Raw genomic sequence first — 27,094 nt, 5'->3', positions numbered from 1 at the left:
ATAAACATGTTTATTCATGATTAACTACACGTTTATAAACATGTTTACTCATGATTAACTACACGTTTATAAACATGTTTATTCACGATTAACTACACGTTTATAAACATGTTTATTCATGATTAACTACACGTTTATAAACATGTTTATTCATGATTAACTACACGTTTATAAACATGTTTATTCATGATTAACTACACGTTTATAAACATGTTTATTCATGATTAACTACACGTTTATAAACATGTTTATTCATGATTAACTACACGTTTATAAACATGTTTATTCATGATTAACTACACGTTTATAAACATGTTTATTCATGATTAACTACACGTTTATAAACATGTTTATTCATGATTAACTACACGTTTATAAACATGTTTATTCATGATTAACTACACGTTTATAAACATGTTTATTCATGATTAACTACACGTTTATAAACATGTTTACTCATGATTAACTACACGTTTATAAACATGTTTATTCATGATTAACTACACGTTTATAGACATGTTTATTCATGATTAACTACACGTTTTAAACATGTTTATTCATGATTAACTACACGTTTATAAACATGTTTATTCATGATAAACTACACGTTTATAAACATGTTTATTCATGATAAACTACATGTTTATAAACATGTTTATTCATGATTAACTACACGTTTATAAACAAGTTTATTCATGATTAACTACATGATTATAAACATGTTTATTCATGATTAACTACACGTTTATAAACATGTTTATTCATGATTAACTACACGTTTATAAACATGTTTACTCATGATTAACTACACGTTTATAAACATGTTTACTCATGATTAACTACACGTTTATAAACGTGTTTATTCATTATTAACTACACGTTTATAAACATGTTTATTCATGATTAACTACACATTTATAAACGTGTTTATTCATGATTAACTACACGTTTATAAACATGTTTATTCATGATTAACTACACGTTTATAAACATGTTTACTCATGATTAACTACACGTTTATAAACATGTTTATTCATGATTAACTACACGTTTATAAACATGTTTATTCATGATTAACTACACGTTTATAAACATGTTTATTCACGATTAACTACATGTTTATTTATGATAAAGTATATGTTGTTATAAAAAATGTATATATATAATATCATAATATTAACATGTTTATAATATTATATTAAACAAACGTGTTTATAATATTATATATATATATATATATATATATATATATATATAATATTATAAACATGTAGTTTATCATGAATAAACATTTTTATAAACGTGTAGTTTATCAGGAATAAACATGTTCATAATATATATAATACTATAAACATGTTTATTCATGATAAACTATATGTTAACTAATAATAAACATGTTTATAAATGTGTATTTATCATAAAAAAACATCACGTGTGGATCCGTGAGGGTCTCTGGGGTCGGCAGGTGTTTCCTGATGTGTTTGTTGTTGTCATGGAGACCTGTCTCGTGTTGCATCATTTGAAAATCATAAATGAATGATGTGTTTAGAGGCAACTCTCACCGACACCATGAAGTATTTGATCAAAGTCATGTCGTTTCTTTTGTTGATGACAAGATCATTGACCTGGAGATGAATTCTTAAAACTCAAGTTTATTTTTATTTATCTTCGAATATAACAAAATATCATTGAGTTCTAACTGAGAAAAATAATTTTATATGAATGTACTTCTATGTACTTCTATATACTTCTTTGTACTTCTATGTACTTCTATGTACTTATATATACTTCTATGTACTTCTATATACTTTTATGTACTTTTATGTACTTCTATGTACTTCTATATACTTCTATATACTGCTATATACTTCTATGTACTTCTTCCAAAGACAATAATCAAATAATTGCTTTTAATTCATTTAATAATAACAAATTAAAATCTAAGGTATTGTTTCAATTGTTTACATTTTATGATGTAAATGTTCTTAGATTCCAATGAAAAAATAAACGAAACCATCGCTTCAATAGTCAATTATATACATTTAAAAATAATAATCAAATATTTTGTTTCAATTGTTTTTGAAACAAAATTGTAAAAAAAAAAAAAGTAAACAGAAAAAACATAAAATCAAATCAAAGATTTTGTTATAAAATAAATACTTACAAAAATACAGACTTGTTTCAATTGTTTTTAAATGAAAAAACAAAATCCTTTTTTATAATGTTTTCTATTGAATTTAAGCTTTTAAACAGTTAAAAAAGTAAAATGTTTTTTTAAACTGTAATAGTAATATTAATAAAATAATAATATTTATATATAAAACATTCCAAAAGTGTGTTTCAATATTTTTGAAACAAGAAATAATGGTTTTATTATAAATATCAAGATCAAAGATTTTGTTTTAACACTTTTTAAATAAAGTTAAAATCGTGGTTTTAGTTTCAGTTGTTTTATTAATAAATTCAATAATTTGTCTAAATTGTTTTAAAATAATAATTAAAATCAAAGAATTAATTTGAATTAAAAAAAATATATACTGTTTGTGTTTCATGTGTTTAAATGATTTTTAAATGAATAAAAAAAAAAAATCAAATCTTTTTCTTCAGTTGTGTTTAAACAAAACAAAAATCTAAGTTTTGGTTGTTTTTCAATGAATAAAAATGTAGTTTTAGTTTAATTTCAACTTCCTGATCTTCTCTCCACTCGACCTGTTAACCTGCAGAAGAAAAAAAAACTCCTCGATTCACTCTTTCACGAGAAAGGGAGGCAGAAAAAGAAGAGAGTGGAGGAGCGATGATCCCAGAGGAAGTCCAGTTTAAATATTTACATACTTGCATCAGAAAAGGAAGCTGTGTTAGATTGTCTCGTTTTATTGCGCGTTTGTGTCGTCATGGCGACGAGATCGAGGCACACGTTAATGAAAGAGTTTTTGAAAAGTCACGGCTCAAACGTCGTGTGTTTACACGTGTGTTTACATGTGTTTACTTGTGTTTACATGTGTGTACACAGGCTGTTGTGTCGAACCAAGAGCTTAACAAAGGTTTTAAAGTGAAGAATAAACACAACAGTTGCATCATCGCAGGTCTGGACGTTTGTTTTAGCTTCTGGACGACTTTAACCTGTTGATGTCACAATAAATCAACCTCAGTTTAAGTTTGTGTTTCTCACGAGCAGAACGAGCCTTCGTCACTAACTAGTCACTAACTAGTCACTAACTAGTCACTAACTAGTCCAGAGACAAATACATTTATTATCAACTGAAAACTATAGGATGGAGTGTTTGTAATTATACATTATTAAACCTATCAATAACATTTTTCTATTTCATTTAAAAGACTACAAATTTGTTTACTTATTTATAATTCTTTTTTTTTTTTAACAGAAAATTTAGAAAATATTCTATTTTTATTATCAAATAATTCATAACAAACAAACACATTTAAATATAAACATTACTGTGTTCCATTATTCTTCATGTAGAAAATATTCGATTAAATATAAAAAAAGTTAACCTTAAATTCAAGTTTCAAATAATGTAATTCTTAAAAAAAAAAACATCTACATTTGTTACGGAATCTTTTAAAATGAATATTTTTTAATATAATTTTGAAAAGTCAATATGTAATTGTTTTATTGAAACATGATGATGTCACTGACACGCTGAGCATGATGGGAAAACAATTGAAATGTAAGTTAAGAAGTTATAATCAAAGTAAATATAAATAAACACTAGAAACAATGATGTAAGTTAAGAAGTTATAATCAAAGTAAATATTAATAAACACTAGAAACAATGATGTAAGTTAAGAAGTTATAATCAAAGTAAATATTAATAAACACTAGAAACAATGATGTAAGTTAAGAAGTTATAATCAAAGTAAATATTAATAAACACTAGAAACAATGATGTAAGTTAAGAAGTTATAATCAAAGTAAATATAATAAGACACTAGAAACAATAATGTAAGTTAAGAAGTTATAATCAAAGTAAATATAAATAAACACTAGAAACAATGATGTAAGTTAAGAAGTTATAATCAAAGTAAATATTAATAAACACTAGAAACAATGATGTAAGTTAAGAAGTTATAATCAAAGTAAATATTAATAAACACTAGAAACAATGATGGAAGTTAAGAAGTTATAATCAAAGTAAATATTAATAAACACTAGAAACAATGATGTAAGTTAAGAAGTTATAATCAAAGTAAATATTAATAAACACTAGAAACAATGATGTAAGTTAAGAAGTTATAATCAAAGTAAATATTAATAAACACTAGAAACAATGATGTAAGTTAAGAAGTTATAATCAAAGTAAATATAAATAAACACTAGAAACAATGATGTAAGTTAAGAAGTTATTATCAAAGTAAATATTAATAAACACTAGAAACAATGATGGAAGTTAAGAAGTTATAATCAAAGTAAATATAAATAAACACTAGAAACAATGATGTAAGTTAAGAAGTTATAATCAAAGTAAATATTAATAAACACTAGAAACAATGATGTAAGTTAAGAAGTTATAATCAAAGTAAATATTAATAAACACTAGAAACAATGATGTAAGTTAAGAAGTTATAATCAAAGTAAATATTAATAAACACTAGAAACAATGATGTAAGTTAAGAAGTTATAATCAAAGTAAATATAAATAAACACTAGAAACAATGATGTAAGTTAAGAAGTTATAATCAAAGTAAATATAAATAAACACTAGAAACAATGATGTAAGTTAAGAAGTTATAATCAAAGTAAATATTAATAAACACTAGAAACAATGATGTAAGTTAAGAAGTTATAATCAAAGTAAATATAAATAAACACTAGAAACAATGATGTAAGTTAAGAAGTTATAATCAAAGTAAATATTAATAAACACTAGAAACAATGATGTAAGTTAAGAAGTTATAATCAAAGTAAATATTAATAAACACTAGAAACAATGATGTAAGTTAAGAAGTTATTATCAAAGTAAATATTAATAAACACTAGAAACAATGATGTAAGTTAAGAAGTTATTATCAAAGTAAATATTAATAAACACTAGAAACAATGATGGAAGTTAAGAAGTTATAATCAAAGTAAATATAAATAAACACTAGAAACAATGATGTAAGTTAAGAAGTTATAATCAAAGTAAATATAATAAGACACTAGAAACAATGATGTAAGTTAAGAAGTTATAATCAAAGTAAATATAAATAAACACTAGAAACAATGATGTAAGTTAAGAAGTTATTATCAAAGTAAATATTAATAAACACTAGAAACAATGATGTAAGTTAAGAAGTTATTATCAAAGTAAATATTAATAAACACTAGAAACAATGATGTAAGTTAAGAAGTTATTATCAAAGTAAATATTAATAAACACTAGAAACAATGATGTAAGTTAAGAAGTTATTATCAAAGTAAATGTAATACAATACTATTATGAAGTTCAAACTGTTGTCGTCTTGTTGTCGTCTACACACACACACACACACACACACACACACACACACACACACACACACACACACACACACACACACACACACACACACACACACACACACACACACACACACACACACACACTCGCCTCCACAAACTAAATTCTCCGTCAGATTCTGCTCGACCTGAATAAACCTTTCCTCGGCCTCCGTCTGGAATCTGACTGGAACAAACGTGTCTTTGTCCAGAGCTGTGTGTGTCCCACCATGTGCGTCCTCCACTGTGATTGCGTGATTGTGTGATTGTGTGATTGTGTGATTGTGTTGTTCACATCACGCGTCAGATCATGTCTTCGAGTGTCTCCATGTTTACACACTTCCATCGACCCGACATCTCTGCATCGATACTGTTTCCTTAGTCAATATTGGAGAGAATTGAAATTGTAAAATAATATTGTAGTAGTACTCTGCGAGGCTCTGTAGTATTAATCCACAAGGATCTGTAGTATTACTCCGCGAGGCCCTGTAGTATTAATCCACAAGGATCTGTATTATTACTCCGCAAGGGTCTTTAGTATTACTCTGCGAGGCTCTGTAGTATTAATCCACAAGGATCTGTAGTATTACTCCGCAAGGGTCTTTAGTATTACTCCGCGAGGCTCTGTAGTATTAATCCACAAGGATCTGTAGTATTACTCCGCAAGGGTCTTTAGTATTAGTCCGCGAGGCTCTGTAGTATTACTCCACAAGGATCTGTAGTATTACTCCGCAAGGGTCTTTAGTATTACTCCGCAAGGCTCTGTAGTATTAATCCACAAGGATCTGTAGTATTACTCCGCAAGGGTCTTTAGTATTAGTCCGCGAGGCTCTGTAGTATTACTCCACAAGGATCTGTAGTATTACTCTGCGTGACTCTGTAGTACTACTCCACGAGGCCCTGTAGTATCGGTCTGCGTGCTTCTGTAGTATTACTTCGCAAGGGTCTTTATTATTACTCCGCGAGGCTCTGTAGTATTACTCCACGAGGTTCTGTAGTATTACTCCGCAAGGCTCTGTAGTATCACTCCGCAAGGCTCTGTAGTATCACTCCGCGAGGGTCTGTAGTATTACTCTGGGAGGCTCTGTAGTATCACTCCACAAGGCTCTGTAGTATCACTCCTCGAGGCTCTGTAGTATTACTCCCAAAGGCTCTGTAGTATTACTCCCAAAGGCTCTGTAGTATTACTCCCAAGGGCTCTGTAGTATTACTCTCAAAGGCTCTGTAGTATTACTCCCCATGGCTCTGTAGTATTACTCCCCAAGGCTCTATAGTATTACTCCCCATGGCTCTGTAGTATTACTCCACAAAGATCTGAGAGTATTACTCTGCAAGGCTCTGTAGTATTACTGTACAAGAGTCAGTACTAACTGCTTCAACAAGCTGGACCTTCACAAACATGGTTGTCTGTGAGTGTGTAGTCAATAAAGTTGTAAATGTACTTTTTATTAACACAATTAAACTTTTATACTGGACAAGAATCAAGAGTGAACTGATGAAGTGAGTCTCTAAACTTCTTCTGGTGTGAGTCCACGTGTGAGTCGCTGCATCTTCAGGTTGTGTTGACGTGTCCAGAGGTGGACGTGTTAAGTCGTGCAGGTGAGGGTTGCGAGTACGACTCCGGGGCTCCGAGGGAGAAGGTTTAAGCTGCAGCTTCGCTGACCCTCAGATTATGCAAAACCTTGTGTTTGCCGAGACAATATTGAGTCGCACAACATTTGCAACAACACAAACACACCGTGAGTGGACTCTCAAGCTCTGGCTGCTGCGTCTGGACTTGTTGGCATCAGGTGGTTCCTGGTTACGTAAGTGAGCTCCAGACGCTCCTGCACACGAGGGCGTCCGACACTTCCTGCCGAGAGGAAGTCGTTTGCATGTGTGTGGCCTGCATGGGAAGCGAGAACGTCCGTGGAAGTCCTGGTTCTGCCAGAAGTCCATCCTTCACTTTCACGGCTGGAAGGATAGAACGGGGTTCGATGAGATCTTTGGATCTCAACGCACAGACATGAACATGTGTAGCCAGAGCTGAAGCTCCTGCAACACAAATCACTTCCTGTCGACCTCTACAGGTGACCTTGAGTTGACCTTCAGTCATGTGACGGCATATTTATTATCCAATGAAATTTAAGGTTTAAATTGTTCTTTTTCGATGAATTCAATTCAATCATTTCTAATTTGAAATGTTTCTCTCAAAATACATTTTCAGAATTTAAAAAATATACATTTGACAGCTTCTATTTTAAATATACTCTATATGTTCAAATCTTATGTTTGAATTTGTCACGTCATCATTATATTTTTACTTATATTTACTCATTTTTCAGGGGAAAAAAAGGGGAATTATTTCCTTTTTCTATTCACTGGTGTCGATGAGGCTTCATGAAACAGCTGATGAAGTATCATGATACTGTGTCTTTATTTTACATTATCCTTGTCTCTGATCTACTAATTCAACGCTACCTGGAATCATTTCCAAACTTGAGCGCCATCAAGTGGTCTCTCACAGTAAAGACAGTGTATCATGATACATCATCAGCTGTTTCATGAAGCTTCGTCAACACATCACGATGATGTACTTGCATCAAGACGAGTGTTTCAAATTAATAAATATATATATTTGAAACACAAACATGTAAAATGCTGTTAATGTTGCTTCTTATACCATTAGTTTGATAAACTGATTCAGTTTGTGTAGATCTTTATCTAAATGTGTTTGTGTTTCCTCAGGTGAGTTTCAATGGATTGTGTGCGTTGATATAAATGAAGTTGATGTTGAATCCATAGAAACTAAAAAACCCTGTTTTTAATGTTGTAGGTGAATAAAAACTAGATACAGAAACATTAGTCTTGTTTTAATAAAGCACCAGATTCATTAGACTTACAAATATGGCAAAAACGCCCACACACACACACACACACACACACACACATACACTTGCACACACATACACACACACACTTGCACACACATGCACACACACACTTGCACACACATGCACACACACACACACACACACAAACACACACTTGCACACACATGCACACACACACTTGCACACACATGCACACACACACACACACACACACACACACACACTTGCACACACATGCACACACACACACACACACACACACACACACACACACACACACACACACACACACACACACACACACACACACACACACACACACACACCCACACCCCCCCCCACACACACACACACACACACACACACACATACACTTGCACACACATGCACACACACACATGCACACATGCACACACTCACACACACACATACACTTGCACACACATGCACACACACACACACACTTGCACACACATGCACACACACACACACTTGCACACACATGCACACACATGCACACACACACACACACACTTGCACACACATGCACACACACACATACACTTGCACACACATGCACACACACTCACACTTGCACACACATGCACACACACACATACACTTGCACACACATGCACACACACACATACACTTGCACACACATGCACACACATGCACACACACACACACACACTTGCACACACATGCACACACACACATACACTTGCACACACATGCACACACACACACACTTGCACACACATGCACACACACACATACACTTGCACACACATGCACACACACTCACACTTGCACACACATGCACACACACACATACACTTGCACACACATGCACACACACACATACACTTGCACACACATGCACACACATGCACACACACACACACACACTTGCACACACATGCACACACACACATACACTTGCACACACATGCACACACACACATACACTTGCACACACACTTGCACACACATGCACACACACACACGCACACACAGGTACACCCTGTGCTCCGAGTCAGCCTCTCTTTCACAAAGTCCCTAAAAGGAGAAGAAAGAGAGAAAATGTTTGACTTCACACTCCCAGCATGCACTGCTCTCTCCCCGACCAGCTTCTGCGGGTGCGTCGGGCAAAAAAGTAGCGTTTTTATCTAAAGCTCACATTCTTGTTCTTCTTGTGTCGGCAGTTCATCATAGAAGACATGAAGCAGCAGCAGACCAACAAACACAGCAACCTCCACCGTGAAGACCAGCACATCACCGTGGAGGAGCTGTGGAGGTGCTGGAAGACCTCGGAGGGTAAACACCTGCTTCACCTCGACACTGTTTCACGAAGCTTCAGCAACGCATACCTACAAATAAGTGGCTTTTTAAAAATGTGTGTTTTTTTTACCCGACAACTCAAGTACAAAAAGACCAACACAATTAAGCTTTTACAACAAGAAAACTTACAGATGAAAATAATTAATTAATGACACTGTTTCATGAAGCTTCATCAACACGTGGCTACAAATAAGTGGCTTTTTAAAATGGTGTATTTTTTCAATAAACAACTCAAGCACAAAAAGACCAACACAATTAAGTTTTTACAACAAGAAAACATACAAACCAAAAGAGTAAAGTAATGACACTGTTTCATGAAGCTTCATCAACACATACCTATAAATACGTGTTTTCATAAAGTCACTTATTGTTTTCACCCAACAACTCAAGTTTTCACAAAAACTAAATGAGTAAAGTAATGACACTGTTTCATGAAGCTTCATCAACACATACCTACAAATACGTGTCTTCATAAAGTCACTTATTGTTTTAACCCGACAACCCAAGCACAAGGAGACCAACACAATTTAGGTTTCACAAAAACTAAATTTACAAATGAAACGAGTAAATTAATGAAACTGTTTCATGAAGCTTCATCAACACATACCTACAAATACGTGTCTTCATAAAGTCACTTATTGTTTTAACCCGACAACCCAAGCACAAGGAGACCAACACAATTTAGGTTTCACGAAAACTAAACTTACAAATGAAACGAGTAAATTAATGAAACTGTTTCATGAAGCTTCATCAACACATCACTATAGATAAGTGTCTTCAAAAAGTCACTTATTGTTTTCTCACCGAAAACTCAAGCACAAAAAGATCAACACAATTAAGTGTTCACAAAAATGTAACTTAATGAAAAGAGTAAAGTAGACACTGTTTCGTGAAGCTTCGTCAACACATCACTACACAACAGACACTAAAACCTCAATGACTTTAAATAACTCATTATATAACTTGTTATATTAATGTTTGTGTATGAATGATATAATATGTCATCATTCAAGTCTTTATTGTTGAAGATGTTGTGTAGCTGCTGTCACACAGGTGTGTGTCCTTGTCGACTCCTGCAGGTACACGTGTGTACTTAAGCCGCTGACTCATCACTTATTTAACTTATTTAATTGTTTTCTTCTCAGTAATATGTGGAAGAAAAAAGGAGGCTTAGTTGTGACATTTAAAGTCTGCCTTGAAAGTGTTGACGTGTTCGGACACGAGACAGTTTGGCAACATTCACGCTAATCCAGCCGCTACACCTTCTTGCTCCACGTTCCGCGGATCAACGCGATCCGTCCCGTGTTTTGCCTGCGGTTGCCGAGCGACCGGCGCTTTAACGAAACCTAAACATTCTGATAAAAAAGTCGAGCGAAAAAAGTTGAGCCTGCGGAGAACAAGTGAACAAAGTTTGACTCATGTTTGAATATAATAGACGTTTAAATGAATTTGCTTAGTTACATGTGTGCATTGTGTTCTGGATCTATTGACTCTGGCTAATGAGTGTGAGTCACATCTGAGTCACTCCCAGCCCAGAGTTCACTGAAGATGCAAATAGTTTGATTCATTTGAAGAATTAGAATCAAAAAAACTGATTTGATCCTTTTGGGTTTGTTTTATTTTCTGTTGACGATTCTAAAGTATTTGTTTTATATTTATTATTTCCTTTTACTGTCATTTTTCAAATATTAATGATATTTATTATTATTTTATTATTAATTATTTACTATATTGTTATTAACACTGTGGGAAGAATAAAAAAAACATTCAAGAAAATAAGTTTTTATTAATTTGTTTCTTATTCTTTTGTTTTAGATTATTTTGCTGCGTCTATTTTTAGTCCTATTTTCAAAATAAAACAATTTAATTCCTGTAAATAAAAAATAATTATTACTATAACAAAATATTACCATTAAAAGAAAAGAAACTTGAAGCACAGCCTGAACCTTTAACCAAATAAATCAACATTTTCTGAATAGGAAAAAAGAAAAAAGAAGTTATTTTATATCCTGACTTGATTTTTAATTATATATATTCAAATGTTCCTCATTTATTTGGTTAAAAGTTCAGTCAGTGCTTCAAGTTTATTTGCTTTTAACAGTAATATTGTGTTTTAGTAATATTTCTATCTTATTTACAGAAAGTCATTTTTCTTCATTTGTTTTTCTTTATTTCTTTCAACATCTGTGTCTTTTTTTTATTTTGTTTTTCTTTTCATTTAATTTGTCAGTTAAACTTCAAAGTTATTCATCACATTGAAAAAATGTAAGTTAACTAAAAAAAAATAATATTTTGACTTTAACTGTCAAATGATGAAACTGCAAAAATCCAACAGGCTCAGTTTTAATAAATCTCTCTTTTTTTTAATAAAATTGATCAAACAAGCGTCAACAAATGAAAGGCTCTAGTGAATTTAATCACCGTGAGTAAATGATTAAATGATTAGTTGTATGTATTTTACAAGCAGATCAATATTATATGTATTATAATATTATCAATATTAGGATTGAGAACAAGTCCCCGAGAGATTCTGTTGCATCACATTTGTAAAGCAATAAAGATGAAGTGACCTCTGACCTCACTGACGTTGCATTTGATCGTATTTTCTTGATTTTTTTTTAAACCACCTGTTGTTTGTCTTCTCAGTTCACAACTGGACCGTCGACGACACTGTACACTGGCTGAGGGAATCCGTGGAGCTTCCTCAGTACGAAAGAAACTTCCGGAGCTTCCGGGTCACGGGAAACACTCTACCTCGGTACGATCGACACGTTCTGTCCGGACCGGAAACTTCTTTATTCTCCAGATATATGTCAAAAAATATTCTTCGCTTCATAGTGTCTTAAGGAAATAACTATGAAAAACATAAATAATGAGATTTAATCAGAATTAAAAATCGAATTAACAACAAAAACGACACAAAATAGTGCAAGAACACTTTTGAATCTCTTCGTTAAATACTGCCCACTGCTGGTCGATAAGAGCATTACACGCGAAATTCAAACTACATTTTTTTAAATTGAAAAAGTATTTTTATCTTTGTGTAAAAAGTTTCTCAACCTCGACTTAAACATTTTTTGAATGAATCGTGAGCAAATATTTTTGTGTTCTGAATGTCTGACACATGAGTGGACAGAGGGGCCGGTGTAAGGCGAGGGTGTGTGTGTGTGTGTGTGTGTGTGTGTGTGTGTGTGTCGGCGGGGGGTTGTGTTACACCTCCCAGCTGAAGGGTCGCTGACTCATGAAGTGACGTCACGGCGACGGGTTACGGTTTCTGCTGGCTGCCATGTTGTCTGGCGAGCGTAAGATGGTGGCGTGGGAAGACTCACACACACATAGACGACACACTCTGGAGTCTGGTGTCACCTGCCGGACTTACTGGACACCTTGATGCGACACACAACCACACTTACTGGACACCATGGTGTGCGACACACAACCACACTTACTGGACACCTTGATGTGTGACACACAACCACACTTACTGGACACCTTGATGTGACACACAACCACACTTACTGGACACCTTGATGTGTGACACACAACCACACTTACTGGACACCTTGATGTGTGACACACAACCACACACATGTTTCAAAACTGTCTCAGTCAGGTTACATGACTCTTGAGCAATACACTGTGTTGTTTTTCAGAAGGTTGTAGGTTCATGATACTGTAGTATCAAGGATATATGTGTAGTATTATCTAGTACTTGACTCTGGTGTTGTGATAGTGTAGTAACAAGTTTATATGTGTAGTATTGTCCAGTACTTGACTCTGGTGTTGTGATACTGTAGTAACAAGGATATATGTGTAGTATTGTCGAGTACTTGACTCTGGTGTTGTGATAGTGTAGTAACAAGTATATATGTGTAGTATTGTCGAGTACTTGACTCCGGTGTTGTGATAGTGTAGTAACAAGTATATATGTGTAGTATTGTCGAGTACTTGACTCTGGTGTTGTGATAGTGTAGTAACAAGTTTATATGTGTAGTATTGTCTAGTACTTGACTCTGGTGTTGTGATAGTGTAGTAACAAGTATATATGTGTAGTATTGTCGAGTACTTGACTCTGGTGTTGTGATAGTGTAGTAACAAGTATATATGTGTAGTATTGTCGAGTACTTGACTCCGGTGTTGTGATAGTGTAGTAACAAGTATATATGTGTAGTATTGTCGAGTACTTGACTCTGGTGTTGTGATAGTGTAGTAACAAGGATATATGTGTAGTATTGTCTAGTACTTGACTCTGGTGTTGTGATACTGTAGTAACAAGGATATATGTGTAGTATTGTCGAGTACTTGACTCTGGTGTTGTGATACTGTAGTAACAAGGATATATGTGTAGTATTGTCGTGTTGTGATAGTGTAGTAACAAGGATATATGTGTAGTATTGTTCAGTACTTGACTCTGGTGTTGTGATACTGTAGTAACAAGTATATATGTGTAGTATTGTCCAGTACTTGACTTTGGTGTTGCTTTGATTTGTTTTCAAACCAAAATATGTCAAAACATCAGCTTTAAAAGCTGCTGGACTCACTGCATCCTCTCGTCCTCAGTCATCATTCCTTTAGCTGCCGAGGACATAATGACTGCTGACGTCTAAAGGCCGGAGGTTTAATTGCAACACAAAAATGGACAAACGTTAAATGTTGATTGTTAAAGTTATAAAATGTCAATAATGTTGCTAACATTGACAGTAACGTCGTGAGACAAACGATCAGACGTCGACTCACGTCTTCACTTCTCTCTCCGACTCCAGAATAGCAGCAAACGAACCGTCGTTCATGTCGATGCAGCTGAAGATCTTAGACCAGAGACACAAGCAGAAGCTCAACCTGAAGGCGTTGGACGCCGTGCTCTTCGGTCCTCCTCTGCGTAAGTGATGCTGCTGAAGTTCAGTTGGAAATGATCACATGACACGCGTAATGTTCTCGTAACATAAATAAGTGGCCTTATGACATGCATACTGTACATGATCACATGACATCCATGAATGATCACATGACATAAATAAATGTTCATATGACATACATAAATGGTCACATGACTCTCATAACTATACACATGACACTTGTAATGTGAACCTGATATAAGTATTTGATCACATGACACCCATCATTGATCACATGACTATTAAATGATCACATGACACTTATAATGTGCACATGACACAATGAATGATCACATGACACCCATAATAAACTGAAACTAATTGATCACATGTCTCCCATAAATGATCAAATGGCACTTATAATGTGAACATGACATACATAAATGATCACATGAAATAAATAAATGATCACATGACACCTACAAATGATCACATGACACTTGTAATGTGCACATAACGTGAATAATTGATCAAATACCACACATAATATTCACATAACATAAATAAATAACACACATACTGCTCATATGACATGAATAAATTTGAAATAAATGAATGATCATAGGATATAAATAAAAAATAATATTACATAAATGAATGATTATATGATATAAATAAAAAATAAAATGACATAAATGAATGATCATATGATATAAATAAAAAAATAAAATGACATAAATGAATGATCATATGATATAAATAAAAAATAATATGACATAAATGAATGATTATATGATATAAATAAAAAATAAAATGACATAAATGAATGATCATATGATATAAATAAAAAAATAAAACGACATAAATGAATGATCATATGATATAAATAAAAAATTATATGACATAAATGAATGATCATAGGATATAAATAAAAAATAATATGACATAAATGAATGATTATATGATATAAATAAAAAATAAAATGACATAAATGAATGATCATATGATATAAATAAAAAAATAAAATGACATAAATGAATGATCATATGATATAAATAAAAAAATAAAACGACATAAATGAATGATCATATGATATAAATAAAAAATAATATGACATAAATGAATGATTATATGATATAAATAAAAAAATAAAATGACATAAATGAATGATCATATGATATAAATAAAAAAAATAAAATGACATAAATGAATGATCATATGACATAAATAAAAAAATAAAACGAAATAAATGAATGATCATATGATATAAATAAAAAATAAAATGACATAAATGAATGATCATATGATATAAATAAAAAATAAAATGACATAAATGATCATATGATATAAATAAAAAATAAAATGACATAAATGATCATATGATATAAATAAAAAATAAAATGACATAAATGATCATATGATATAAATAAAAAATAATATGACATAAATGATCATATGATATAAATAAAAAATAAAATGACATAAATGATCATATGATATAAATAAAAAATAATATGACATAAATGATCATATGATATAAATAAAAAATAATATGACATAAATGAATGATCACATGACAGACATAATGTTCTTATCATGTCATATATTTGCAGTTACTGATGAGTTTTTCTATGCAGGGCCGCAGCACAACTGGATGAAAGACTTTGTCCTGATGATTTCTATCGTGATCGGCGTCGGCGGCTGCTGGTTCGCATACGTCCAGAACAAGTCCAGCAAAGTCCACATTTCTCAGATGATGAAGGATCTGGAGAGTTTACAGAAGGCGGAGCAGAGTCTGCTGGACATGCAGAGCCGGTGAGTGACGGAGGCCGAGGAGAATGAATGTGTGGAAGCTTACGACCAGAGCGTCTGCAGGCTGGAGAAGGCTCAGGAGGAGAACCGGACCGTGGCCGTGGAGAAGCAGAACCTGGAGGAGAAAATGAGGGACGAGATCACGGGAGCGAAGAAAGAGGCTCACAGACTCCGAGAGCTTCGGCAAGGAGCCGAGTGTGAGCTGAGTCGACTCAAGTACGCCGAGGAAGAGCTGGTCCAGGTGTGAACGCACAACCACCTGCTCCGAGGAATCGAACCGCTGACCCTGATCCTCACTCGCAGGTCCGGAAGGCTCTGAAGCGAGCGGAGAAGGAGATGCAGTCGGAGCGCTCGGTGCCCGAAGCTCTTCAGAAGTGGCTGCAGCTGACGCACGAGGTGGAGGTTCAGTACTACAACATCAAGAAGCAGAGCGCCGAGCTGCAGCTCTGCGTCGCCAAAGAAGAGGTGAAGTTCTGGAGAGACTTTGAAATGTTCTCTGAAGACAATATGTTCTCATGACACGTACTGGAAATGTATTGGTTGTACCAACCAAGGGTTGATTCAATGACAGAAACACACATTATACCTTTAAATGATCACATGACAGCCATAAATGATCACATGATACACATGTTCACATGACACCAATATTGATAACATGAAATACATTGAGATTCACATACATAATGATCACGAACACTCATAACATGTACTGGGAATATATTAGTTGTAGAGAAAGGTTGGTTCAATGACAGAAAAACACATTATACCTTTAAATGATCACATGACAGCAATAAATGTTCACATGACACCAATATTGATAACATGAAATACATTGAGATTCACATACATAATGATCACGTGACACACATAACATGTACTGGGAATATATTAGTTGTAGAGAAAGGTTGGTTCAATGACAGAAAAACACATTATACCTTTAAATGATCACATGATACACATGTTCACATGACACCAATATTGATAACATGAAATACATTGAGATTCACATACATAATGATCACGTGACACACATAACATGTACTGGGAATATATTAGTTGTAGAGAAAGGTTGGTTCAATGACAGAAAAACACATTATACCTTTAAATGATCACATGACAGCAATAAATGTTCACATGACACTAATATTGATAACATGAAATACATTGAGATTCACATACATAATGATCATGTGATACACATGACATGTACTGGGAATATATTAGTTGTAGAGAAAGGTTGGTTCAATGACAGAAAAACACATTATACCTTTAAATGATCACATGACAGCAATAAATGTTCACATGACACTAATATTGATAACATGAAATACATTGAGATTCACATACATAATGATCATGTGATACACATGACATGTACTGGGAATATATTAGTTGTAGAGAAAGGTTGGTTCAATGACAGAAAAACACATTATACCTTTAAATGATCACATGACAGCAATAAATGTTCACATGACACTAATATTGATAACATGAAATACATTGAGATTCACATACATAATGATCATGTGATACACATGGCATGTACTGGGAATATATTAGTTGTAGAGAAAGGTTGGTTCAATGACAGAAAAACACATTATACCTTTAAATGATCACATGACAGCCATAAATGATCACATAAAATACATTACGATTCACATACATAATGATCATGTGATACACATGACATGTACTGGAAATAAAGTAGTTGTAGAAAAAGGTTGGTTCAATGACAAAAAAACACATTATACCTTTAAATGATCACATGATACACATGTTCACATGACACCAATATTGATAACATGAAATACATTAAGATTCACATACATAATAATCATGTGACACACATGACATGTACTGGAAATAAAATAGTTGTAGAGGAAGGTTGGTTCAATGACAGAAAAACACATTATACCTTTAAATGATCACATGACAGCCATAAATGATCACATAAAATACATTACGATTCACATACATAATGATCATGTGATACACATGACATGTACTGGAAATAAAGTAGTTGTAGAAAAAGGTTGGTTCAATGACAAAAAAACACATTATACCTTTAAATGATCACATGATACACATGTTCACATGACACCAATATTGATAACATGAAATACATTAAGATTCACATACATAATAATCATGTGACACACATGACATGTACTGGAAATAAAATAGTTGTAGAGGAAGGTTGGTTCAATGACAGAAAAACACATTATACCTTTAAATGATCTCCTGAAAAATCACAGAAATGATGACAAGCAATAAATAACATTGTTAGCATGAGAATAATAAAAAAAAAAAAAAAAAAAGTTTTATTATAGTTGAAAAATATATTTTGACTCATTGTATAAAATATAGTGAAACTAATGGGACGATATAACATTGAAAAAAGAAATACACTAAGTATAATTAACTTGAATGTTTAATGGATACTTGTACAAAAAAGTATTATTTTTTTAAATGCTTTCAAAAAGATTATCTTCGGTTGATGCGATGTCCCAGCTAGCCGGGATCCCAGGTTATCCAGGTGAATGATGGAGATCCAAATATTTAACCCGCTTGTATGTTTGAGCGCGGAGGGAGGAGACCGGAGTGCCCGGAGGAAACCCAGCTTAGCAAGACAAGCCGCCTCTAGCCAGATTGGAACCAACAACCTTCTTGCTCTGAGGCTTTAAACAAGGCATTAGCGAGGCTTGCTCGAGGGTATTTGTTCAAGGAGATCAACTTCCTGAAGTGAAACACCTCCTCCCATAATGTGTCAGCAGAAACTCCTGATGAGAATCACCTTCAGAGCGTTGCTCATGGGTCAATATTTGTGAGGCAGTGACAAGTCTTAATGAAAGTCTAATGAAGGTAATTGTTGGTTTGACTTCCAGGCTGAGAAAATAAAGAAGAAGAGAAGTTCAGTCTTCGGAACTCTTCATGTCGCCCACAGTTCGTCGCTGGACGAGGTCGACCACAAGATCCTGGAGGCCAAGTAAGTGACTGAGGACGAGAGGATACAGTGGCTCCAGCAGCTTTCAAAGCAGTTTGGACACGAGCACACACACACATAAACACACAAGCACTTAATCACACAAGCACACAATCACACAAGCACACAATCACCACACACAAGCACACAAACACACAATCACCACACACAAGCACACAAACACACAAACACACAAGCACCACACACAAGCGAAAAGTACACATGCACACAAGCACACAAGATGGCTTCAGTTTCATTATCATCGACTGGAGGTTTTTTAAACTCACGTCCAGTGTTTCCTTATGTGTGTGTTTGTGTGTCTTTATATGTAAGTAAGTAAGTAAGTAATTTGTATTTATATAGAGCTTTTCCAGACCAGGGTCACAAAGCGCTTAAACAATCAAAACAATATTCAATAAAGTATATACTTTAGAGATCAAGATAATACTGAGAACAAAACAGGAGTTCCAGAAAATCAAGGAAAAGAACAAATAAAAATGTCTTCAGATGTTTCTTGAAGGAGTCAGTAGATCATCAAACACAGATGTTTCTTGAAGGAGTCAGTAGATCATCAAACACAGATGTTTCTTGAAGGAGTCAGTAGATCATCAAACACAGATGTTTCTTGAAGGAGTCAGTAGATCATCAAACACAGATGTTTCTTGAAGGAGTCAGTAGATCATCAAACACAGATGTTTCTTGAAGGAGTCAGTAGATCATCAAACACAGATGTTTCTTGAAGGAGTCAGTAGATCATCAAACACAGATGTTTCTTGAAGGAGTCAGTAGATCATCAAACACAGATGTTTCTTGAAGGAGTCAGTAGATCATCAAACACAGATGTTTGTTGAAGGAGTCAGTAGATCATCAAACACAGATGTTTCTTGAAGGAGTCAGTAGATCATCAAACACAGATGTTTCTTGAAGGAGTCAGTAGATCATCAAACACAGATGTTTCTTGAAGGAGTCAGTAGATCATCAAACACAGAGATGGTTCCAAAGCTTAGGAGCAACAGTCTGGAAGGATTTCTCTCCTCTGGTCCTGAAGTTCAGGAACCATCAGTAGATTCTGATCCACAGACCTCAGAGCCCGAGCTGGGGTGTAAGTCTGGATCAGATCACTGATGGAAGGTCTGACCATGAATAGATCTGAAAGTAAGAACCAGAATTTTAAAGTTGATCCTGAAAGAAACTGGCATCCAGTGAAGAGTTTGAAGGAGAAATGTGAGTTCTTCTACTAGAGCGGGTCATAATTCTTGCTGCAGAGTTCTGAATCAACTGCATGCGAGATCCTTCTTGTTAAGACATGAAAACAAACTGTTACAATAGTCCAGACGAGACACAAACGCATGGATTACAAGCTTTTTATGTGTGTTTGTAAGTGTGTGTGTCTTTATGTGTGTCTTCATTTGTGTTTTCATTTATGCCTGTTGTTGTGTGTCAGTGTGCGTCTCTCTTTGTGTCAACACCTGAACTCTAGTCATGAAACAGTGTCATTATCTTCAGAGTCCACTAGATGGCGTCTCTGCACTATTTTCCTTTGTTTTGAACTGTTTCTAATGAAACATAATTTTTGAAGTGATGGCGCCACCTACTGACCTCTGAACAACATGACACTCATCAACACATCTCCACTGAACTCCCTCCACGTTGAGAACCATGGTCTCCGAGTGACAGTATCTGACATCATGGTTTCTCTTGTGGATGAAGCAGGAAGTGTTGAGATGAGGAGTCGATCCCGTGATCACACGTTGACCTCCGAACTCTTGACGTGTCGTTGACATTGAAACATGTGTTTGATTGACAGGAAGGCGCTGTCGGAGGTGACGGCGTGTCTGCGGGAGCGACTCCATCGCTGGCAGCAGATCGAGAAACTCTGTGGCTTCCCCGTCGTCAACAACTCGGGGCTCCCCAGCCTGACGGCCAGTCTGTACTCGGACCACAGCTGGGTGGTGATGCCAAGGGTCTCCGTGCCCCCGTACCCCATCGCCGGGGGAGTGGACGACCTGGACGAGGACACGCCCCCCATCCTCCCCCAGTTCACAGGTGCGTGTTGTTCATGAGTTTGATAAAGTTTTTTTTATCAATCATTGTCATTTGAAAATTTTAATAAATGTGATGAAATAAATAAAATAAAATAATCTATAGTCTGAGTAAATAAACACTAAAGAGATTTTACAAATATAGAATAAAATTGATATTGTATGAAGTAGAAGTAGGAAATACAATAAAATAACTTGTGAGTAGATAAATAACATAACAAAAAATTTAAAAATATTAGCTAGTGTAGAGAAAATGAATATTGAGGAAAATGATTTTAATAATAAAAATTAATAGAAAATTAAATGAAATCATTAAAAGCAAGAAGTAAAAAATTTAATAATGTTAGAAGAAAAAATAATCAAAATTTAAATAACAAAAATATAGTGAGAGCAGTTTTTATTATTCAAATGGAATCAATATTTAAATAATTAAATAAACACTTCATTAAACATGTAATGAAATGTGAGTGGAAAGAAAAAAACAAATCTAATCAAATAACATTTTTAATTAAAGAAAAAAGAAAAAAAAAAGTGAGTAGAATAAAATACGTGTAATATAATAATAATAATAATAATAATAACGTGAGTAGATAAATACCCTTTAAAAATAATAAAGCGAGTAGAGAAATTTAATGTGGAGGAAAAATGTTTTTAATAATAGAAATGAATATAATATTAAAGTAATCATTGAAGGCAAGTAGAAAAAATGGAGTCAATAATGTGAGTAGAAAACAAAAAAATATATTAAATAAAAAAACAACATTTAACTGTATAGTTTTTAAATCGATGGGAAATGTAAATAAATGTGAAAGATAAGAAATAAATAAATATAATCAATGGGTAAATAAATAAAAAAAATGATAAAATTGATATTGTATATAGAAAAAAAATGCAAAAATGTTTTTAAAATTAATAATATTATCAATATTAATATTATTCAATTTTAAATGATCTAAATGAAATGTTGAAATGATTAAATAAACCCTTAAACGATGATAAAACACGTAATAAAATTGATATTGTAAGAAGTCTAAGGTGTCTAACAATCATGTGAGGTTTCAGTAGAACGTGAGCTGATTTTCAAACAGTGACATCTAGTGATTGTTCAGAGCAAAGACAGTGTATCATCATCAGCTGCTTCATGAAGCCTCATCAACTCATCACTACTATAAACATAACAAACGTCACCTGTTTGAATCCTCAAATCGTCGCCACACGTTGACCGTCGTTCGTTTGTGTTCGCAGCCGCAACCTTCGTCCGGCCGCCGCTGACGCGCAACAGCAGCATGTGTCGCTCGCGTCGCAGCCTACTGTCGCCGCAGTCGTCGCTGATGTCCCCGGACCCCGACCTGCTGTCCATGGCCAGCTCGTCCCTCTCCTATCGCAGCGACGCCGACGACGATCACGTGCTGTTCAGCTCAGATAGGAGGGGGTATGTAGTGGTGGCCGGAGCGCCCAGGAATGATTTGACACTTTGGACTCACAGGTGTTTGATCCACATTCTAATAATGGATAATGGGCACGACTGGTGGAGGATGCATGGGTGACCCCTGCTGGTGGAGGCGCGCACGACACCACGGAACATTCCGTGTTCAATACATGGAGTAGAAAATACTGCCTTGAACAACATACGTGTGTTTATCTTTGACTACATGTTGACATCGATTCTTATTCTCTCGCTCAACACACTTGCTCTAATGTGGTCAAACACTGACCCCGTGTGGTGAAAGAGTGGAATGAATCGAGTGAGATTATTTATATATATATATATATATATATATATATATATACTACTTTTTAAACATTTATTTCTTAATAAAAAAAAAAGTGAGTTTAAAAACAGAGCAAGAAAAAAAAGAAGATAGAAACATTTTAAAAATAATTCAAAAATAATCAATAAAGCGAGGAGAAGGAAGTAAGAATATATATTTTTTTTAATAATGGGAGAAAAACTATTAAAAATAAATAAGTAATAATGTTGGTTTGGGTAAAACAAAGTAAATAGATGTTTCTTTTAAAAATAATAATAATATTGTGATTGGAAAATGAAAAAAAACAACAAAAAAACAACATCAAAGTGAAACAAAAATGTAATAACATTTTTAAATGAAATAAAACAGATTATATGAGCATTATATATATATATATATATATATATATATATATATATATATATATATATATAGACATATATTAGAATTCTAAGTGATTCTTTTTGTAAATTAATAATGTCAGAACACAAACAACCAGTGTGAGTAGAAAAAGGTTTCCTTACAAAAAGAGTGGATTAAAAAAGTGAGTAGAAAAACGTGATGAAAGGTTTAAAACTCTCCGTACAAAACAGTTTGATTATAAGAAAGTTGAATCGACCGTCATCTGTTGCTAGTGTTGATGACTTGTGTCTGACTCCTGCTCTCCCCCCACAGGGACCCCTCGGCGCAGGACTGCTGCTCCGACACAGACTCTCTCGGCTCCATCAGTCGGAAGCAGCTTCACAACCTGCCGAGCTCAGAGCCGCCCAGTCGTAAGATCAGCCGGGAAGAGCTGAGACTGTTCAGCCAGATCCCGGAGCTCCCAGCATCCTCGGCGGCGGCCTCCTCCCCATCCCCCCACAGCAGCAGCAGCAGCAGCGGCAGCCTCAGGGACTCCACCCCGCCTCCCCTGCGGCCCACCCCGGCCTCCTCGCCCTCAGGGCCGCCCTCCACCTCCCCCTCCCCGGCGCTGGAGCATCACCCTTTTGCACACAGAGGCTCCCCCGACCTCACCCGCATCCTCCCGGAGTCCAAGAGTGCCCCCTTCCCACAGGGGAGCATCAGTGCCCAGAAGGGCAAAGGCATCTACAACGGCATCCTGGAGAAGTCCTACAGCTTCGGCCAGCTCCCCGCCAGCATGCTGCCCCACGTGGGCCGGTATCCGTCCCTCAACTCCCTGGACTCTGAGGGCCGGAGCGTGTACAAGCTCCAGAGCGCCTCCTCCCAGGACTCTAGCGACAACGGAGAGAGAAGCAGACGCTCCTCCTCCAAAATTAAAAGCTTATTTAAGAAGAAGAAATAGAACTTTTCTATAGAATAGTCACTTGTTTTAGGTTTAAAAAAAAAGGGCGAGCTAAAATATTTCTTGAGCTCACTCGTGGGTAACTCATCGCCTTATCAAAATATGCCTTTTCATCGAGTCATTTGATTTTGCGTCACTTTGGATCTGAACCAAAAAAAGGTGTGGGGATGTGTTGGGCGATCACTTTCTGTAAGCACACGTAGATGTGAACATTTGTCATGTGTCAGGAAACACTGGAAGAGCTTGAGTCGGTGGTGAAAGTGGCACATGATGACGGCTGCGTTCACACGTCAGGCTTCACTTGTGTTGGTTCAAGTGTCAATCCTTACAGTACCCTACACTACCTTGAGTTACCCTACACTACCTTGAGTTACCCTACACTACCTTGACTTACCCTACACTACCTTGACTTACCCTACACTACCCTACACTACCTTGACTTACCCTACACTACCCAAACTACCTTGACTTACCCTACACTACCCTACACTACCTTGACTTACCCTACACTACCTTGACTTACCCTACACTACCTTGACTTACCCTACACTACCCTACACTACCTTGACTTACCCTACACTAGCCTACACTACCTTGACTTACCCTACACTACCTTGACTTACCCTACACTACCTTGACTTACCCTACACTACCCTACACTACCTTGACTTACCCTACACTAGCCTACACTACCTTGACTTACCCTACACTACCCTACCCTGCCTTGCCTTGCCTTGCTTTACCCTACCCTACCCTACCCTGCCCTTTCTTATCTCACCCTACCTTTCTTATCTCACCCTACCCTGCCTTGCCTTGCCTTACCCTACCCTACCCTGCCCTTTCTTATCTAACCCTGCCCTGCCCTGCCCTTGCCCTGTCCTACCCTAACCTTACCTACCCTACCTTACTGTGCCTTACCCTACCCTGCCCTTTCCTATCTTACCCTGCCTTGCTTTGCCTTGCCTTGCCTTGCCGTGCCCTGCCCTGCCCTGCCCTGCCCTGCCTTGCCCTGCCCTGCCCTGCCCTGCCCTGCCCTGCCCTGCCCTGCACTGCCCTACCCTACCTTACCTTACCGTGCCTTACCCTATCCTGCCCTTTCCTATCTTACCCTGCCTTACCTTACCCTACCTTACCCTACACTACCCTACCCTACCCTACCCTGTCATACCTTACCTTACTCTACATTACCTTACCCTGCAGTGCACCGCCCTACCTTACCCTATCCTACCTTACCCTACTCTGCCTTACCTTACCTTACCCAACGTTCGTTCTCCACACACCAGTCATGAGAGCAACACAGTATAAATCTGTGCACAAGCACTTTATCAATGCGTTCAGTCATGATCGTTCGAGACCATCTTTTCATCCATTTCACAACCATGAAAAAAAATCATGTGAGAGATGCCTTTAACAGTTTTCTCCCCCTTTTTAGAAATGACTTCCCAATGCCTGTTAAAGGCACGTGTTACCCTGTCTTGCTAGGAGTAGTATCTGACAGTCAATGATTGGACAAATGAATCCGAAAGGTAAATAATATAAAACAGTTTTTTTAGGCTCGTTCTTATGGTTTATCTGGAACAAAGATTAACAAAAGGTTGCCATTAATAACCTGAGCGCCGACACCAGATCACCACTAGATGGAGCTCATCAGAATAAAACTTGTGAAGCCTGACGACGTGAACGCAACTGCTGCTCTTTATAGGTCAATACATAGATATATTTTTAAGATTCTCGTCTGAAGTCGACCAACTTCTCCCTCGGCAAGCTGCATTGTGGGAAAAAAAAAAAACCCCACGGTCAGCCTTCAGAGAACTGTAGGAAGGAGTCGAGAATCCTGCTCCGAGTTTGTTGCACTACTGCTTCCTGGTCTTTCGGGAAAGAGGTTTTTAGAGAAGGTATTTATCGATGTTAAGCTCTTCTAGATGTTGGTCATATATTCATATATGGGTCGGGGTTCTCTTGAGCTGAATATGCAGATTTAATCCCATGATTTTTGTTTTGTTGTTTGTCTGGCACTACTTGATGACCTGCGTCCTGTAGCCGAACCATTTCCATTCGATGTCTTAAGTCCGCCATCGTCCGCAGGAGCGTCGCCTTGTGACGCTATCGCCACATTTAAGTGCCGTAGAGACGTTCCTGACCCGATCCGTCGCACTTGAAGGCAGCACGACGGGTGAGAGACGGTTCCTGCCACACACACGTGCTCACACACATACACACACACGCAAACACATACACACACACACACATGCACACACACATACACACACGCAAACATATACACACACGCACACACACACACACTTTAGGCGCAGAGCGGACCCTGCAATACCTCCCTCCTCCTCACTCCTCACTCCCGGGCCGCTCCGAGCGCACTGATGTCAAGAGCTTCTCACTGTGATGTCAAGGATGGTTGTGTGAGCTTGACGTGTTCAAGGTGTGTGTGGGTGACTTCACTGAGTATCTGTGCAAAAAGGTGGTGGACCGAGTCGCACTCGAGGAGAAAGAAGTGCAACGATGAAGAGAAAATGAATGTTTACCAGTCATTTTGGAAGTTGTTTTTTTTTTTTTGGACAAACTTTGTGTGTGAATATTTGTATACTGTAGGAGAATTCATTAAAAAATACGAGTCCATCCTTGTTTCTGGGTCGTGTTTACGCCACAAGGCC

At 35.9% G+C, this 27,094-nt stretch overlaps 1 protein-coding gene across 2 annotated transcripts in view; it reads left to right on the top strand.

The window, feature by feature from the left end:
• The window catches only part of stim2b (stromal interaction molecule 2b), a 60,466-nt gene extending 35,317 nt beyond the window's left edge, over positions 1-25,149 (top strand). Inside the window, exons 3-12 of one of the 2 annotated variants that reach the window (XM_087788572.1) lie at positions 9,561-9,672; positions 12,343-12,454; positions 14,460-14,575; positions 16,169-16,346; positions 16,407-16,584; positions 16,647-16,808; positions 19,232-19,332; positions 21,137-21,375; positions 22,617-22,803; positions 23,798-25,149. In XM_087788572.1, the coding sequence (XP_087644698.1) occupies positions 9,561-9,672; positions 12,343-12,454; positions 14,460-14,575; positions 16,169-16,346; positions 16,407-16,584; positions 16,647-16,808; positions 19,232-19,332; positions 21,137-21,375; positions 22,617-22,803; positions 23,798-24,425 (2,013 nt within the window). In that variant the 3' untranslated portion in view covers positions 24,426-25,149. Of the gene's footprint in view, positions 1-9,560; positions 9,673-12,342; positions 12,455-14,459; positions 14,576-16,168; positions 16,347-16,406; positions 16,585-16,646; positions 16,809-19,231; positions 19,333-21,136; positions 21,376-22,616; positions 22,858-23,797 lie in introns of both variants that reach the window. The other variant, XM_087788571.1, reaches the window with a different exon arrangement.
• The last annotated feature ends 1,945 nt before the right edge of the window (positions 25,150-27,094 follow it).

Source organism: Callionymus lyra, chromosome 4, assembly GCF_982586985.1.
Source record: "Callionymus lyra chromosome 4, fCalLyr1.hap1.1, whole genome shotgun sequence".
NCBI classification, from domain to species: domain Eukaryota; kingdom Metazoa; phylum Chordata; class Actinopteri; order Syngnathiformes; family Callionymidae; genus Callionymus; species Callionymus lyra.
The sequence above is the reverse complement of the archived record's forward strand: the minus strand, read 5'-3'. Positions and strand labels throughout refer to the sequence as shown.